A 15,634-nucleotide genomic window follows, 5' to 3' on the forward strand; every position below is an offset into this window, starting at 1 on the left:
CCGCTAAGATTTAAAGGCACAGCGTCCTATTTAGCCACAATATATAACAATAGACTCAACTTCAACTTGGTGGGTGATGGGGCTCCTAATTTAAGCATAATGCCTGTCTACTTATCTCAGGGCAAGAATAATGCCTCTGTTCGTCCCACACTCCATTAAATCATGTTAGCATCTTGGGAATGCCGCACCACAAACATATAACCAAATAACTGCTGTACATGCTGTCTGGCTCAACACTTGGTGTGTCATAGCTGCAGAAGAAAATCTTTCTTCAGCAGCTTGGATATGGGAACAATAACAGCTGTTAGTACAGGTTAATAAACAGATCTGGTTATCAAGAATGTTTGGCAAAAATAGCCATTATTAAAAAAAGTAAATGAATAAATCCCATTCATAGTCTTCTAAAAAGTGACACAGCAAACATATGGAAGAAGATCCTATGCTTTTTGCCTATCTGCTTTGTGTTAAAGAAAACCATGTGGTGGTGGCAGTATCATGCTTCGGGGGGATGTTTCCTAAGCAGGGTCAGAGAAACCGGTCAGACTTAATGGAAGTGGAGCTAAAATCCTTTAAATGAAGGGCAATACCATCAAACTCTTCAAATGTTTAAGGGCATGAACATGTTTTTAAGCCCACAATGATTCATTAGGTGTAAGGTTTTTGTTTGTTTGTTTGTTTTATTATTCTAGCTGTATCTAAAGCTGGCTGCCACAGTAAATCTCAAAGACATCATGTCATAAAGTCTCCAGTTATTTCTGAGAGTTCACAGATTGGGTTATAGAAATGCCTATTATTGTTTTGTTTGTTTATTTATTGTTGTATTTTTTACTCTAAGCAATTACATACCATCGAGTGCATAAAAAAATATGAAGACCATTTTTTTTAAACAGCATGTGTTTGAGTGCTTAAAACAACCATCTGGTCATCAGGTGTGAACCTTAACCCAGACTTTCCTGTTTGCCATCTGTCTCTCAGATTTCTCCCTTATGTTAATATTATTATAGACCTTATAAATGATGAGCCAATTAGTGGGCAAAGTTTAATGAGATTCTCTGCATCTCGGAGAACAGTGGTGCGTTTCCGCAGGAACAAAACTTTGATGGTCTCTTTCCGTGAAGCAGTCGTTTATTGCTTCCTTGTGTGGTTTTTGTACCCAGTGCTTTGCTTATTGCCTGGGATTCTACAATAAAAAAAATACACAAAGTATATTTTTGCCTAATGGAAACCCCTTAGGGGAGGTCAAACTGTTACGAGATCAGAAATTGCTCCATGTAACAGTTTTTTTGTAATTTATATCACAATTCTGAGCTGCCTCAAATCCCTGAATGGCCTTTATTTTGGTTTAAAGTGCTTTCAAATTGAAGGGAAAGTGGACGAGAGGGTTCATTCCAAAAACCTGGAAATAATTGCAAGCATAATGCACCTTGGAAATTGCATAAACAATTTAAACTACTGACAGACCGTACAATAGAAAGGACAGTGGGAGGGACCTCCTTTAACACAAATTACTATCCTTTCACCAACTATCAGTATATCCTCTTCAAAACCCTAACCCACCCTGAGTGAAACTGACAAATGAGGCAATTTAATTCATGGCTTCAAAGTCCTTTGAACTACACCTTCTGTCTGAATGCCTTAATATTCCAACTGTGGGCTCTCAAAGCTCATCATGGCTATTTAGTACCCTGGGCTCCCTTTTAAAGAGGGACCACCAGCTCTGTCATCCATTGCCTAAGAGGGGTAGAAACAGGGGAAAGGAGGCAAATAAATATTTCCTGCAAGCTGAACACCTCTTGAGTACAATTCCACAGACAGAGAGAAATTTCCCATGTGTTTTCAAAAAAGAGGATTAGCGCTCTGGAAGCTCCCGTTCCAATTCCCTGTTCCATCCTATCCCATCTAATCTCCTCTTTTCTCATGCCTGTGTGTTTAGTGGGTTAGCCCTGGATCAAGTGACTGACTGTGATCCAATTAGCATCTAGCAGCATCTGACGCTCTGCATGTGTCTTTGATTTAGATGTACGTGTCGAGTGCTTCCAAAATATAGAGCAACCAAGACATTCCTCATGCTTTACAGACAAAAAAACAAATCCTCATGTTTTACATTGCTGCAACTAACATTTCCAAATCTCTATTTTTTTGGCTAAAGATTGTATTGAACTAATGAGTCGTGCTTATCTAGTAGCACAGAACGACTTGAGAGGGACATTTGTAAGCAGATAACGAGATTTTACATCATCTGCACTGATCCATTTTAACGGTTCCTTGAGTAACGGTCAACAGTTAGGTTGTATTTGATCAGCTAATCAACAATAGACAGATCAAATGCACTCACAGAAACTGGTCACAAACAAAAATATAGAAAGTGATTTCTACATTTTTCTTTTTTTAACTGAGCATTAAAGTGAATGTATATGGAGAAGATTTGCAAAACTATGACAGTTAAACTTCAGTTAGATTTTCATAAAACTATGTGGAGATATTTTTTTTAGCTTTTCAAATGCATTGTACACCTGGATAGTACAGAATGGCTGATTACACAACTCTGAATCTCAATTTTCCGTATGAGAACTATATAGTAAGAAAGTGCATTTTTACTCCAACTGGAATTCATGCTATTTCAACTACAATATGCGTGTGCGCGCATTGCTGGAGTTCATCGTTTTGCACATTGTGACTTTGAAATTTCTGTCTGTGTTATTTGAAACAGATAGATTTATGCTAAGATTCAGGTACAGACAGAAATGAGGTAGGGCTCACTACAAATGTATGACATTCATTTCAACAAGAAATGTTGGAAATCATCTTAAATCTTCTTTCATTTTACATCTATGCAAAGCTTCTTGCTGATACCACATAATGTTCCAATAAATGTTGTGGCTTAACATCACAAAAAATAAAATTTGTAAAGGGTGTGAACATTTTTACAAGGCATTATATTACCATGATTCTGTTTGGTGACAACAAGTAGACAGCAGATTTAGCACCCTCAATCATGATGTGACTATGTTGAACAAGCAGCAAAGACAACAGACTGTTGGTGGAATTCTTGCTGCATTAGGTTTTGATTTAGCTCAGCACACCACATTCTACAATTGCCATATTTGAAATGAGATTAAATATATTCACCACAGTAACTGTGTTTACATCCGTGTTTAACTGGCAGTCACAAAAAAATACATGAAAATGTAACTTTAGTTATATCCTGTTTTACTATTTTAATAATTGTAAGCGATGACATGACTACTGCTGTGACCAAGTTTCTTTTTGTTCCTTTTTTTACCATGTGGAGAAAGAAAATCACATTTTGAGGAACATGGCCTGCTGAGGCAACAGTCTGCTGTTTGAAAAAAATAATATGACTTGTCAGCCAGGACTGTATCATGTCATGGCATTCTAATATGAATTGTTTGATGATCCAAAGAACTTGTTTCTTAAGCAATTTTTGCAGAACTAGTACCCTTTACTTTTAGGATTTACAGAAATTTGGCAGAAAGAGAGGTGGGGAAGGCATGCAGCAAAATTTCCCAAGTAAGAAATCAGACCCTGGATTGCCGCATCGAGAATTATTAGCACAGAGATTAGAAAATTTACATTAAAAAATAATTACTTATAAGACAAATAATGAAAGTTTTAAGACTCAAATTGTGAAAAGGCTTATTTTTGTGTTGCATTTTTTGCATAACTGGACCTGAATAAAAGACGGGATAACATTGAAAAATAATTTATTTCAGAAATGTACTGTGATAATATATTCATTCAGATTCTGCATGATAAGCTTTTGTTGCGTACAATGAAATCACCCCACATTAAAACTTAAAAATAAAACCTAAAAGGAAAAAGTAGATGACAGTCTTTTCACTTTTCGAACTATGGTAACTAGCAACACATCACCGATTCTTCACTATAGCATTGTAAGTTCGCATCACAGGTGGCCAGACGTGACCCACCCTTCTGCGGCAAAGCTCCAGGCAGGTTTAAAGCTGCAGGACGATCCGTTTATACACAGACTTACAGTGAATGATCTGTAAAGCTTGAAGTACACATAGTGTAATCACTGGAGCACACGCCCATGCACACGCACACACACACGCACGCACGCTTTAGAGCAAAGTCACACCTGGATAGTACAGAATGGCTGATTACACAAAAGGGAGAGAAGTGAGGCAATTTAATGACATCATCTGTTGAACAGGCTCAGTGCTGCCCAGCGATAGTGATCAGTGGCAGGAACAAAAACAGTTTTAGCAACAAGGTGAGGAGATAAAAACATTTCTCCACCTTTTTTTTTCTTAACAAAGTCGCACCTAAGCACTTCCAGCAGATGTGTCCACAGTTTCAAAAATTCAACTTGGAGGCTGAATATCAAAGCGTTTCAGTAGATTGAGACTGATGTGTTTATACGAGAGCCAGCCAAGTGGCCAAACGTGAAAAATGGGTTGTGTATGCAGAGAAGATTCGAAGCCTCTGCCTTGCCCATCTGTTGGGAGTAAAAGGAGGCTCTTGTAGCCCATGGAGGAGGGCGCCGCGAGTGGTGTGGTCACAACTGGTGCCAGATGTCATAAATAAGCCATCAAGACAGTTTTGTTCCACTAGAACACTCTCACAAAAAGACTTGAACCTTTTCAGTTAAACAGACATACACTCATTTCATAGATCTGGAGGGTCTCTCAGGCACAGTAGAGCCACCTTTGGCCCAATGTAACAAAATGCTGTTTGACTTTTCTGTGTGTGTGTGCTCTCAGACTGAAGAGTTGGTTCCACAGTAATGCAGATTTGTGTCCTGAATGTCCACAGAAAATGTTCCAGGACAACACGTGAAACGTTGTGTCAGTTTGGTGTTTAGTTCCATATTTTATCCTTCATATTTTGTTTTCACATGGAGACAAATTGAGTTTTTTTCTCTTCATCACGAGTTTCCATCAATTAAGCTGATTTTGTCCACCGACTCAATTTTGTCTTCTCGGTATCTCCACTATATATATGCAGTATATATATTTATATATATATAGTTGATATATATATATAGTTGATATATATATATATAGAAAAGGTTTTGTGTTTTCAAAGACTGGTGACTTTGTACAGAAGTTACTAATGAATGTGTTTCAAAGAACAAAAAAAAAAAAAAAAAAAAAATCATGCAAGTTGTTCAGTGATTAAAATAACTGCAGACATGTCTTATGAATTGGTGAAAGCAAAAACTGAGTCTACAATGGCACACTTTCACACGCTAAACAAGACCAAGTGCTTTGAAAAGTCTGTTTATCCAAAAACAAAAGAAATAACATGAGAGCAAATGAAAACACTATAAGAGGCGAGAGACGGCTGAGATCGATCTGTCAGGCTGATTTTGCATTTTCCGATGCCGTGCTGTTCAACACGTATTGATGCTTCCAGAAAGTTTGGTCCTTTTCAGCATTTTTCACACAAAGGAGGAGAAGCCAGCAATAGGAGCTCGTGACCCAGGGGCCAGGCTGCTGGGGGGCCTGTAGAGGGTGTTGTGCTGGCTGGAGGTGTTAGAGCTCTGCTGGGAGGGGGTGGGAGTCCGACTTCCTTTGGGTCTAAACAGGTTGCCTTGACCCTGGGGTTGACCCTGGGCCTGTTGAGGCTGAGGGCTGGGTGAACTGAGTTGCGGTGGGAGTGGGGGTAGTGGAGGCAGTGGTGGTGGGGCGTGGTGCTCCGGGTCTCCCGACTCAGACTCAGTGAAGCTGTAGGCCTGCGCTCGGGATATTCCCTTCTGCTGGCGGCGCCAGGAGTTGTAGTAGGTTGGGTCGCTTATGTAGTGGTTGACAAAAGAGTGGGTTTTCTGCCGGTTTGGGTCGACCTCGTACTCACTGTCGCTGCCCTGAAAGACAAAACAGAGATGGTGTCCTGAGTTAACATAATTTTATAAGTAGCTTTCAATGAATCAGAATATTGTCAAAATGATTTTTTTCATTCAGTTCAAATAGCAAATATGCAAATTCTTCACACATAGAGTGATATATTTTAAGAGTTTCTTTCTGGTAATTTTGATCATTATGGCTTAAAGTTAGGACAAATTACATTTCTGTTTCACCGGAAACTATATTTTAGACAGAGTTGTCACCGTGCTCTAAAGAATGTCCAATTGATAATGCAGTGCATACACCGCACGGTCAACAACACGGGCAGATGACATTTCTCCCCAAATCATCAATGACTGGAAAATTCACACTGAGCCTCAAGGATTTGAATGTGTGTGGTGGCTCTTGAAAAACTGGCTATGGCTACAATGAACTCAAGAATATCCTCAAACTTCCTAAAAGGGGTTGCTTTACAGCACCTTTCCTGACCACGTTATTTTCTTCATTTAAACTTCACATTGATTTTTTGGCAACTTTTTGTGACTTATGTTCATTGTGGAATTACTGCCCATGGGAGGAAAACTGTTAAGTAATCAGTTCTCCCTGTGATTATATAGGCCATGACATACAACATTGGTCTAATGCAATGTTATAGTTGTATAAAAAAAATTGTTTTGTTCATTAACTTTAGGCCACTCTGTTTACTATAAATGTGTAAAATATGACTTTCCCTTTTTGATCTGAATAACTGAAGAAAATGAGTCTCCTAATTTATTGGAACGTACTTGCACATTACAACAATTTTCCAAGTCATCCCTTTTTAAACATCAAACACACATGCAAATATGCCTAGGGAACAACACAAGTACACATGGACAAAATGGTCAATAATAACCAAAACCATGACTGCAAAAAACAGAAGCGTGCACAGTTAGACCATCAAGACAAAATGGAGAAGGTCAGTTTGTCTCAGGGAGTAACTAATCAATTGAGCTTTTAGGACAGAAGCTCTGTGTAGCCACACCTCACCAGAAAGTAAGATGATTTGTTGTTAAATGGTGTAGAGTGCCACATTAAACCCACAATGAAAATGAGAGTCTGGGGTTAAGGAGTGGATGGAAACCACTTTGGAGCCATTCACCTACACGGCTACAAACATTAAAAGCAGGCAGGTATGGGAACCTCACCAAATGCAGTGGAAGTGTATGTAGGCCACCTGTCCCATATGAAAACACCAGCGCCTCCTATGGGTGAACAAAACAATGGGTTTTACAGTACATCAACGTAACAGAATGGTTAGAATGGCCAAGTCATGATGATGATGACATCAAAGCAGAATACAGTACTGTACAAAAGTTATTTTCGTGTCAACATGTCTCATTCATCAAAATGATTCTAGTGCTAAACTGTTGCTAAAACTTTGGTTGGTAAACGATCTGTGCATCCACCAACTTTAGCCCCAAAACTTGATGCAATCTTGAATTGCCAGAAGCTGTGAAATCAGTGAAAGAGACAAAAAATTTTCTGAGTCACGTTTAAATCATTTGAACTATTGGTCCAAATAATTTAAGATAATGTCAATTTGAGATATTCTAATAGTTTCAGCAATTGTTTCTAAATCTAGTTAGAAGTGATTTGCTTTGGGCCTAAACAGGTTGCCTTGACCATGTGATTTGGGACTATATATTTTAAATGAAATGTCACAGAGTTATTGAGTTACTAATTCTTTTTTGTGAAAAGTTTGTAAATGGCTTTTGAAGCTGAGTTTACAAGCACCATTGGGTATTTTTAATATCACTAACGTGTGTTTATATCATACTTAAAGTGGTTTACGTAACTCCAGTTGTGGCAATGGACCACATCCAGCCACTTTCATAAAATGCTTTTAGCTGAATTTATAAATACCTTTTGCTTTTATGTTCATTCTAACTAACCACTCACCGATAGCCATTCTCACCATTCTGTGTCTATAAATCCTATTTAAAATGGTTTACATAACTGAGATTTATGGATCTGTTATTTATTTAGAACAATGGACAAAATGTAGATGACTTTATTGTAGCATTTTCAGCTTAATTCATAAGTACAATTCAAAGTGAATTTTATAGATACCGGTTTGCATAACTCCAGCCAATTTATACATTTATCTGCATATTATATATCATAAATATTGAACACTGATTGATTTTTAAAACATTTTTATAAATTAAACTGGTAACTGGGACATCTGTTTGCATCTCAAGTCAGACTTAGATTACATTTTGATAAAAGTACCGCCAGCAGTTTAACCCTCTGAAAAAGCCAAAATACATCAGAAACGGAGGATTAAAGATCTGCTGGATGAATTGTTTTAAATCACTTAACACAATGGCTCCAAGGAGGAAAACAGGCTGTTAACCAGCTCCAACATTTACTCTGATTCAGCTGTCAACCTGTTTTAGTGGAAAAAAAACCCTGTAGGAAATTACTAAAAAAACCTATTGGCACTAAAATCCTTTGTTACGGTATAGAAGACAGACTGAAAAGGGATATGGATCAAATCTTTGTGAGATTTGTTTCTGATTCTAAAGTACTTATTGCTGTAGAATTTCTTTTCAGTCTTTGCATTTCTTTGATTTCAATACTCGTAATTCCTCCAGTATTCTAATGACAAGCAATTATAAAATGGTGGGACTTGCCAAAATGATGCCAAATACCTCTTAGGAAAGCATTTTCAAAATGTTAACTAACAAGAAAAGAATTTGTGCTTTTTTCAATGAGTCTCATTGTTAGAATAAAGAAAAACTATTAGAAATGTTTGTGGGTTTTTTTTGTGTGTGTTTTGCTAAGATACTGCCCGTATCCTTCACTGAAATATACTAAGAATGTGAAGTTTCCAAAGACTGAAATGAAAATGATAATAAAAAAAAGCAACATATTTCTAATTTAATTTCAGGCTAACTATTTCTCCAGACCAATTTAATCAACTATTTGGAAATGTGGCTTCTTTGGAAGCAAAACCTACGGAAATGAAGGGTGACCGATGGTCTTTTTACAGCAACATAACACACACGCACACACACAGAATTTAGTGCAAATTCTGTGAAAACAAACAAAAGGTGAAAAGTTGAATGCATCTTCAAAAAAGTGTTTTTGAAAAGTTGAATGCATCTTCAAAAAAGTGTTTTTGAAGATGCATTCAAAAACACTGCCTGATTTTAGGTTTATTTGTGAGGATAAATTGTAATTTAATTTTTCGGCTGTAGTCTGGCTTTGTTTCACATAACACTCCAATATGCTCAAGGTTGGGCTGGAAAAAACTATTGAATTTATGTCAAAAACCATTTAATTTGAACAAAAAGTGACATGACTGCCAAATACTCACTGAGGGTTGCTTGTGGTCATCTAAGTACCACAAACGTACTTCACCAGTTGTGCATGTAATTAGTCATCGGGCCATAAGGAATGCATGAAAAAGTTGACGACGCCAAAATTCTGAACAATTTCCCCAGAGAAGCAGCTTCAGGCATGCATTAGATATATTTCAAAAGCAAAACAACAAAGGGTTGTTCTGCTAAGGATGATGCCTCGCAGGGATAACATTGATAGTTGTAATCACTGGGGTTGCTCTCTCAGACTTGCCTTTATGATCTTGTTCCATTCTGTCATACAGACACAACATGTCTGGCATGCACTTGAAGCTCCGTACCTCGTCCTGAATATTGCAGAACACATATGTGATGCATATGGCCTTGGTCTCAGATATCCCCCAGCATGCTTTGCTCCTCACAGTATGACGGTTGATTGTTTTTTCCAAAGATGTGGGAAAAGGTTTAAAGCCTCTCAACAGAAATTCTGAATGGTTATTTAAAAGGGAGAAATGAGCCTACTTTAGATTTTGTGTCTCCAAACAAAGGCAATCATTCATGTATATAGTTCATAAAAAGCAGACACTGTGCCACTTTCCTCTGACCAACTTCGACTTTCCTTTTTAAGTGTTTTTCATCACAACAATTTTTTTTTTGATATAACATAATGGTTTTTGCGTGGGTGCCTTTTCATAATATTGTTAAAGCTCAAAGGACACCAGATTTGAAAAGTGTTTCAGTTGAGATAACATAAACTAATAAAGTTCTAAAAGTGGACCTGGCGGACCTGAAGTGTTTGAATGCTGTTGCTATAAAAATGTCCTACATAAAACATAATTGTTGGTTTATCGCTTTTACTAATAACTCACTTATCAACTAAGGAACTTAAAAAAATTATACTAATGATTTGCCTCTGGAGCGTTGCGGCTGGAGACAAGGCTCTTTATCCCAGCTCATTACAAGCTAATTACTGCAGCTGAATACTATGCAAGAAGTAGACTATAGGCATGAAATGCAGCATTGCACCTCAGCCTCACGGGACCAGGCATCATATTTAAGCAATGAAAAGCCTTAAATAGACACATAGCAGACCGCCGAAGTTAATTATTTAAGTTTTTATTTTTTTCATCATTTCGATGCTAAATTAGGCAGGGAAAGAGATTAAGAAATCTACACAATTAACTTGTGAAACCACTTGACAGCAGTTTATTTATGATCGGCATGATAAAGATGCTGTGGGTCCTTGTTTATCAAGGCTAAAATTAGGAAGCTGGAAAAAACAAGAGAAAAAAATCAGAAAAAGAAAAAGTCAGAGAAAAAATAGGACAGTAGACAAGCATTTTATTGTTTTTTGGTTTTCTTTGCTGGAGAAGATGTATGTCATCAGTTTCTGAGTATTGTTTAAAAAGAAATTCCTATCTCAAAGACCTCTGATCTTTGACCTCGGCTTGCTGAGGAATTACAATACCTTGCGTCAGTGTTTAAACTGACACAAGGTATTTTTGTCACATAGTAGATTCTCCACTGTATTAGAAGCAGGTCTGAGAACTGTTTTTCACATTTTCATCTTTTGATTAACACCAGAATTACCTGGAGAGATTATTGCTTAAAAGTGCAATCTTAGTTTCATCTGGAGAGACTCCAAGCAGGAGTTAGCATACATTTATGCTTGCTAAAGTACAGGATTGTCATTTTCCTGGCAACATTCCTCAACAACTGGCTGGCGTTTAGATAATGTCTAATGACTGAAGCTGTCATCTGAACTCATTCATCACACTTTTAGGTGTTAAAAACTAATTATTACTCTCTTCATGTTTATTTAGTATCTGGAAGCCAGTTTCTAACTTAGAGAGATCATTTCTCACCTACCTTACTTAATGTTCTCCTATCATATTTTTAGCACTGAGAAAAATGATAGTGTGGACTACATATGATATGTTTCTAGACTTTCTGACATAAAAAAAAATGTCTGCGTCAATAAAATATACTTCATTTAACAGCAATTTTTCTCATGGTACCAATGGACCAGTTTCACCATCGGAACAGAAAAAATGCCTTGTAAGTGAAAAAATATAATTTTATATCAAGACTTGGTTTCACCCAACCTTAAGAACATATTTATTTGCTTGTTTAATTAAATTCCCATGCCCATTTCTAATGAATGCATTAATTAATTTGCTAATTTATTTGTTGGTTTATTTGTAGTTAACTTAATTTTGTAAACTACAAATCCCACGACAAGTTGTCTCACATGGCAACAGGTACAACCTTGGAAAATTATTTTAAAATAATTTTATTTACTCTATGAAATAATTTTTTTCTGATGTTTCTAATCAAATATGTTTATGAATTTTCCAGATTCTTTAATCAATTATTCATTTGTATCATGTCAATTTATGTGTTTTTGCATCTTTATGAATAATTAATTGTGTTTTTAAATCTGACATGTTCAACATGTTTGTTTTTACATCTCCCAGACCTTGTTTATTTTATTTTTTGTACTTAACTATATCCTCCAACTTTCCTTATTTGCATAAGACATAATACCTTGAACTACATTTGGTTGTACATTCCTCAACAAAGCAATGACAAACTTGCCACCATAATGGATCTTGTCCAAACTATTCATCAGAACAATTAATATCACTGGGATTTGAGACTGCAGAGCATTAGTGGTTCCCCAGACAGTCTGACTTGCTTTATTAAGTGTAATAGAAGCATGTGGGTTCATTCAGGCTTCTCCATTAAAATTTGATTCATCTGTAATTAAAGCAATGATGGGCAAATATGTCATCCACAAACCTTCTATAAAACCCAGCTGTTTCAAATCCCCTAAAAAACATGTGTGAGGGTTACCTCCTATGGCACAAAACTATTAATAAGACAAAGCCTAATTTAGGAGGAGTCATACTTTTGGTTCAGTTTGGGCCGTAACATTATCCAGGAAACTGTCAAAGCCAAATGGCTGCAAGGATTATTCCCTGCTGAGTCTCAACCAATAAAGCTGCAATGTCCGGTGAGACAGAGCGTCATGGTTTGGAGGCAGAGGAGGACAGATGGAGGCAGAAAGGGAACGAGAGGGTATGAGAGAAAGCAGACACTTTCATTTCTCTCTTGTGGAATGCTGCTCAGCAGAGAGCCTAATCTACACTCCATCTCTGACTCACAGATGAGATCATCTGTCTTCGACTGGTTTCAGCTTTAAATGACACACACAAAAAAAAAAAAAACACTTTGCCACAGGGACAACCTTGGAAAATGAGAAAGGCTGTACAGTAAAAAAAAAAAAAAAAAAAAAAAAAAGTCAATAGCCCTGTACCTGCAGGCTGGCAGAACAGTAATGGTAGCATTGTTGCCCTGCCAAGTAAGTGTTGGCTTCTTCCAAATCTCCTTGTGACAAGCAGTACAATAGTCAACTTGTGCCTGTTAAGGAAGGCCCTGGGGATTAAAGAGCAGACACAGCACGGTGTCTCACAGATAGCTTAGTGTTATCTGCTCAATGTAACTTCAAAGAGCATTCCTACACGTCCAAAGCCCTAGCGGGTGCTGATATAGACCCTGTGAGGGGTACAGCAGCGGAGCCCCCGGAGTGACAGGAAGGCCTCTGGATGTTTCAGTCTGTCAAAAACAAACATCAGCTTATTCAGCATGGAACAAGCCACCATATGGGTCTTGTCATCTTGGGCTGAAGAGAATGCATTTGACAAAAATCAAGTGCAAATTCTGGTATGTCAGGTGGGTGATGAAATATCCGAAAGACCCGTTTGAGGGAATGCCACAGTACTGTGAAAGGTCCTGTCTGTAGCAATTCATTGTAAAGAGATTTTCATTTGATCTGGAAATAGGACTTGGGTCCCGATAAGGCCGAGCGAGGAGAGACGTCTGGCTGCGGGATTCACATCAGAGACGTGTGAGAGGCGTTCAGCGATAATTCGAATCAAGAATTCTCTCAAAGCAGGTGAAAATGAATCAGGTTGTTTGTGTTCCTTGCTAAGACTTGTTACGCGTTTCCAATTTCATGTTATTTTACAAGTCAAAAGCTCAAACCTTAATCTATTTCACTTAGAATTTATGTGATAAAACAATACAAAGTAATATATAATTAAAACAATACAAAGTAATATATAATTGAGAGAGAATATTAATGCACTGCTTAAGCATTTTTTGCTAATTAAAAATCTGAAAAAAAGTGAAGTGTCTTTGTATTCAGGCCCCTTTACTCTTGATACCCGTGAATAAAATTCTGTTTAACAAAATGCTTTCAGCAGTCATCTAATTACCCCATGAGGGAAAAGCCAGGTCTTAGGGGTTTGCTAGAGAATATTAGTGAACAAATATTAGAGAACAGACTGCTTCATTATGATTAAAAGACACAAAAGGTCAAGGACACCAAAATACAGCAGTCCACCTAAACTGACTGGCTGGGTGAGAAGGACAATAATGGATAAAGCCACCTTGAGGAAAGTGGTCATACTGTAAGAGCTGCAAAAATCCATAGAGCAGGTAGAAGAATTTGTCCACATGATTGCTTATTCATGCAGCTCATAAATTTGACCTCGATAGGAAAAAATAAAGCAATTTTTGAGGAAAAAAAATCTGTATACATTTTTCATGAGTTACATAGAAGAAAAAAGAAGATAAAGACAGAGGGCTTTGGTCAATACTATATGAAAACTAGACATAACACATCATCCTGACTAAAAACTTGTAGCTGAGTTCAAGAGTTCACCAACCAGCAGGATAACATTTAGTCAGAGCAAAAAATGAATAGTTTAGATCAAGTCAAATTTATACAATAAAGTGGCCCAGTCAAAGTCTACAACTGAATCAAAATGAGAGATAACTGGAACCCTTGAAAATGAATGTTCATAGGCACTACCCGCCCAATGCGACAGACTTTAAGTGGTTTTGCAAAGATAAATTGGCAAACAATTTAGTTGCTGCTAGAACCATACCCAGTTGTAATTGTAACAACGAGTGTTTTCCGAACTATTCAAGGGAGTTAGTTACAAGTGCATATTAATAATCAATCCAAACTCCATAAAATACAATGAAGATTATGGATGTAATCTGACAAAAACGAAAAAAAAAAATGCATTATGAACACTTTTTTTATGATGCTGTAAATAAAAAAGCAAAGATGCATAAAAATTTCAGTGGGGAAAATTGTCTTGGTTTAATGAAGGTGAAAAGCAGAAAGTAGCTTGACTGACATTCTGATCAATAGAGAAACAGACAGAAAAGCAGAGCCTATTGATTTTAATCTCTTACTGGGAAAAAGGCACTTTGGGTCATGATGAAGAGAGGCTACAATTCAGACAATCCACCATTAATTGGTAGTGATCCTTCTACCTTCTGGACTTTAAATAAATCGAAAACAGTGGCCGTTTTCCAGTGAGATCATATTGAGCTGACAAAATAAAAAGGAAAGTTGGACGGTTCGTGTGGCTGGAACTAAAACCTTAAGCACAACTGGAGCGTTTTTTTTTTTTTTTACCCCAATGGCTTATGTAACAGGAGCGGTGCTTGAACACAGCTCGGATCACAGGTGGACATTTACTAAGTGACATTGTCCATGAAACTAAAAACTGCTGAGCAGCCAGTGAGCAAAGTCATTAATCTCACATCTCTATCTGCATTCGTTGTGACTTATAACTTAGATGAGTGACACAAACACAATAGGGACAGACAGAATGTGCAGCACTGCTGATAATGTGAGGCTGAATTCAGGAGGAATTCAGAGATGACAGTGTGCACACACACACTTATATACACACACACCTACACACAAATGAGACAAATGCTGCTTTATGTAGACAGGATAGCGATCAGAGAAGATGTAGGATAAAGAAAGCAGTGCCACTGCACCTGTGAGTCAGAGATTTCAGAGGGTTTTTCAGTCAGGCTTGTGCTCTCCGCAGGGATCAGGTCATTGTATTTGGTGCTCACATCCTCGTCCGAGTAGTGGAGACTGCCTGGACTGGGTCTGGGTGGAGACCTGAACAAGAGACAAAGAAAATGATTGGGTCAACATCTAATGTGGGCTCTATTGAAAGTCAAAATCTAAAGAATTAAGAATGATTGCTTACATTTGGCCACATTTTTCTTCTCTTTTGTGTGTCTCAAGCAAGGTAAGTTGAATATTTCTTAATTTACTTTGTTTTAGTACATCGTTTCTTGGGTGTGCAAGAAGCTGTGCGTGGTATTTCAAACTGTAACTTTTGTTCTATTTGTGAATCCTTTATTTGCTCTCTACAGTAATTGTTCAGGTTTCTTGTAAATTGAATCATTTACAGATCCATTGCCCAAGACACTCTTGAAAATGAGTTTTAATTTTTCACTTCCTAGTTAAAAAAAGGTTATAAAACAAACAGACAGACAGATATATGGGTACAGGATGAGAATACATTCTGATTGTTGTTGACCTCTTGATCAATGGCTGAACCAAAAAACTTAAGG

The 15,634-nt window shown here is 37.3% G+C and overlaps 1 protein-coding gene across 1 annotated transcript in view; it reads right to left on the reverse strand.

Annotated features, from left to right (window-relative positions):
* Positions 1–3,708: 3,708 nt before the first annotated feature.
* The window catches only part of sdk2b (sidekick cell adhesion molecule 2b), a 287,137-nt gene continuing 275,211 nt past the window's right edge, over positions 3,709–15,634 (reverse strand). The window contains exons 44-46 of the mRNA XM_055042498.1: positions 15,044–15,173; positions 7,016–7,072; positions 3,709–5,848 (exon numbers count right to left, since the gene is read on the reverse strand). Coding sequence (XP_054898473.1) covers positions 5,426–5,848; positions 7,016–7,072; positions 15,044–15,173 — 610 coding nt within the window. The 3' untranslated portion in view covers positions 3,709–5,425. The remainder of the gene's footprint in view (positions 5,849–7,015; positions 7,073–15,043; positions 15,174–15,634) is intronic.

Source organism: Poeciliopsis prolifica, unplaced genomic scaffold (genome assembly GCF_027474105.1).
Source record: "Poeciliopsis prolifica strain line A6 unplaced genomic scaffold, Auburn_PproV2 SCAFFOLD018, whole genome shotgun sequence".
Classification (NCBI taxonomy): Eukaryota; Metazoa; Chordata; class Actinopteri; order Cyprinodontiformes; family Poeciliidae; genus Poeciliopsis; species Poeciliopsis prolifica.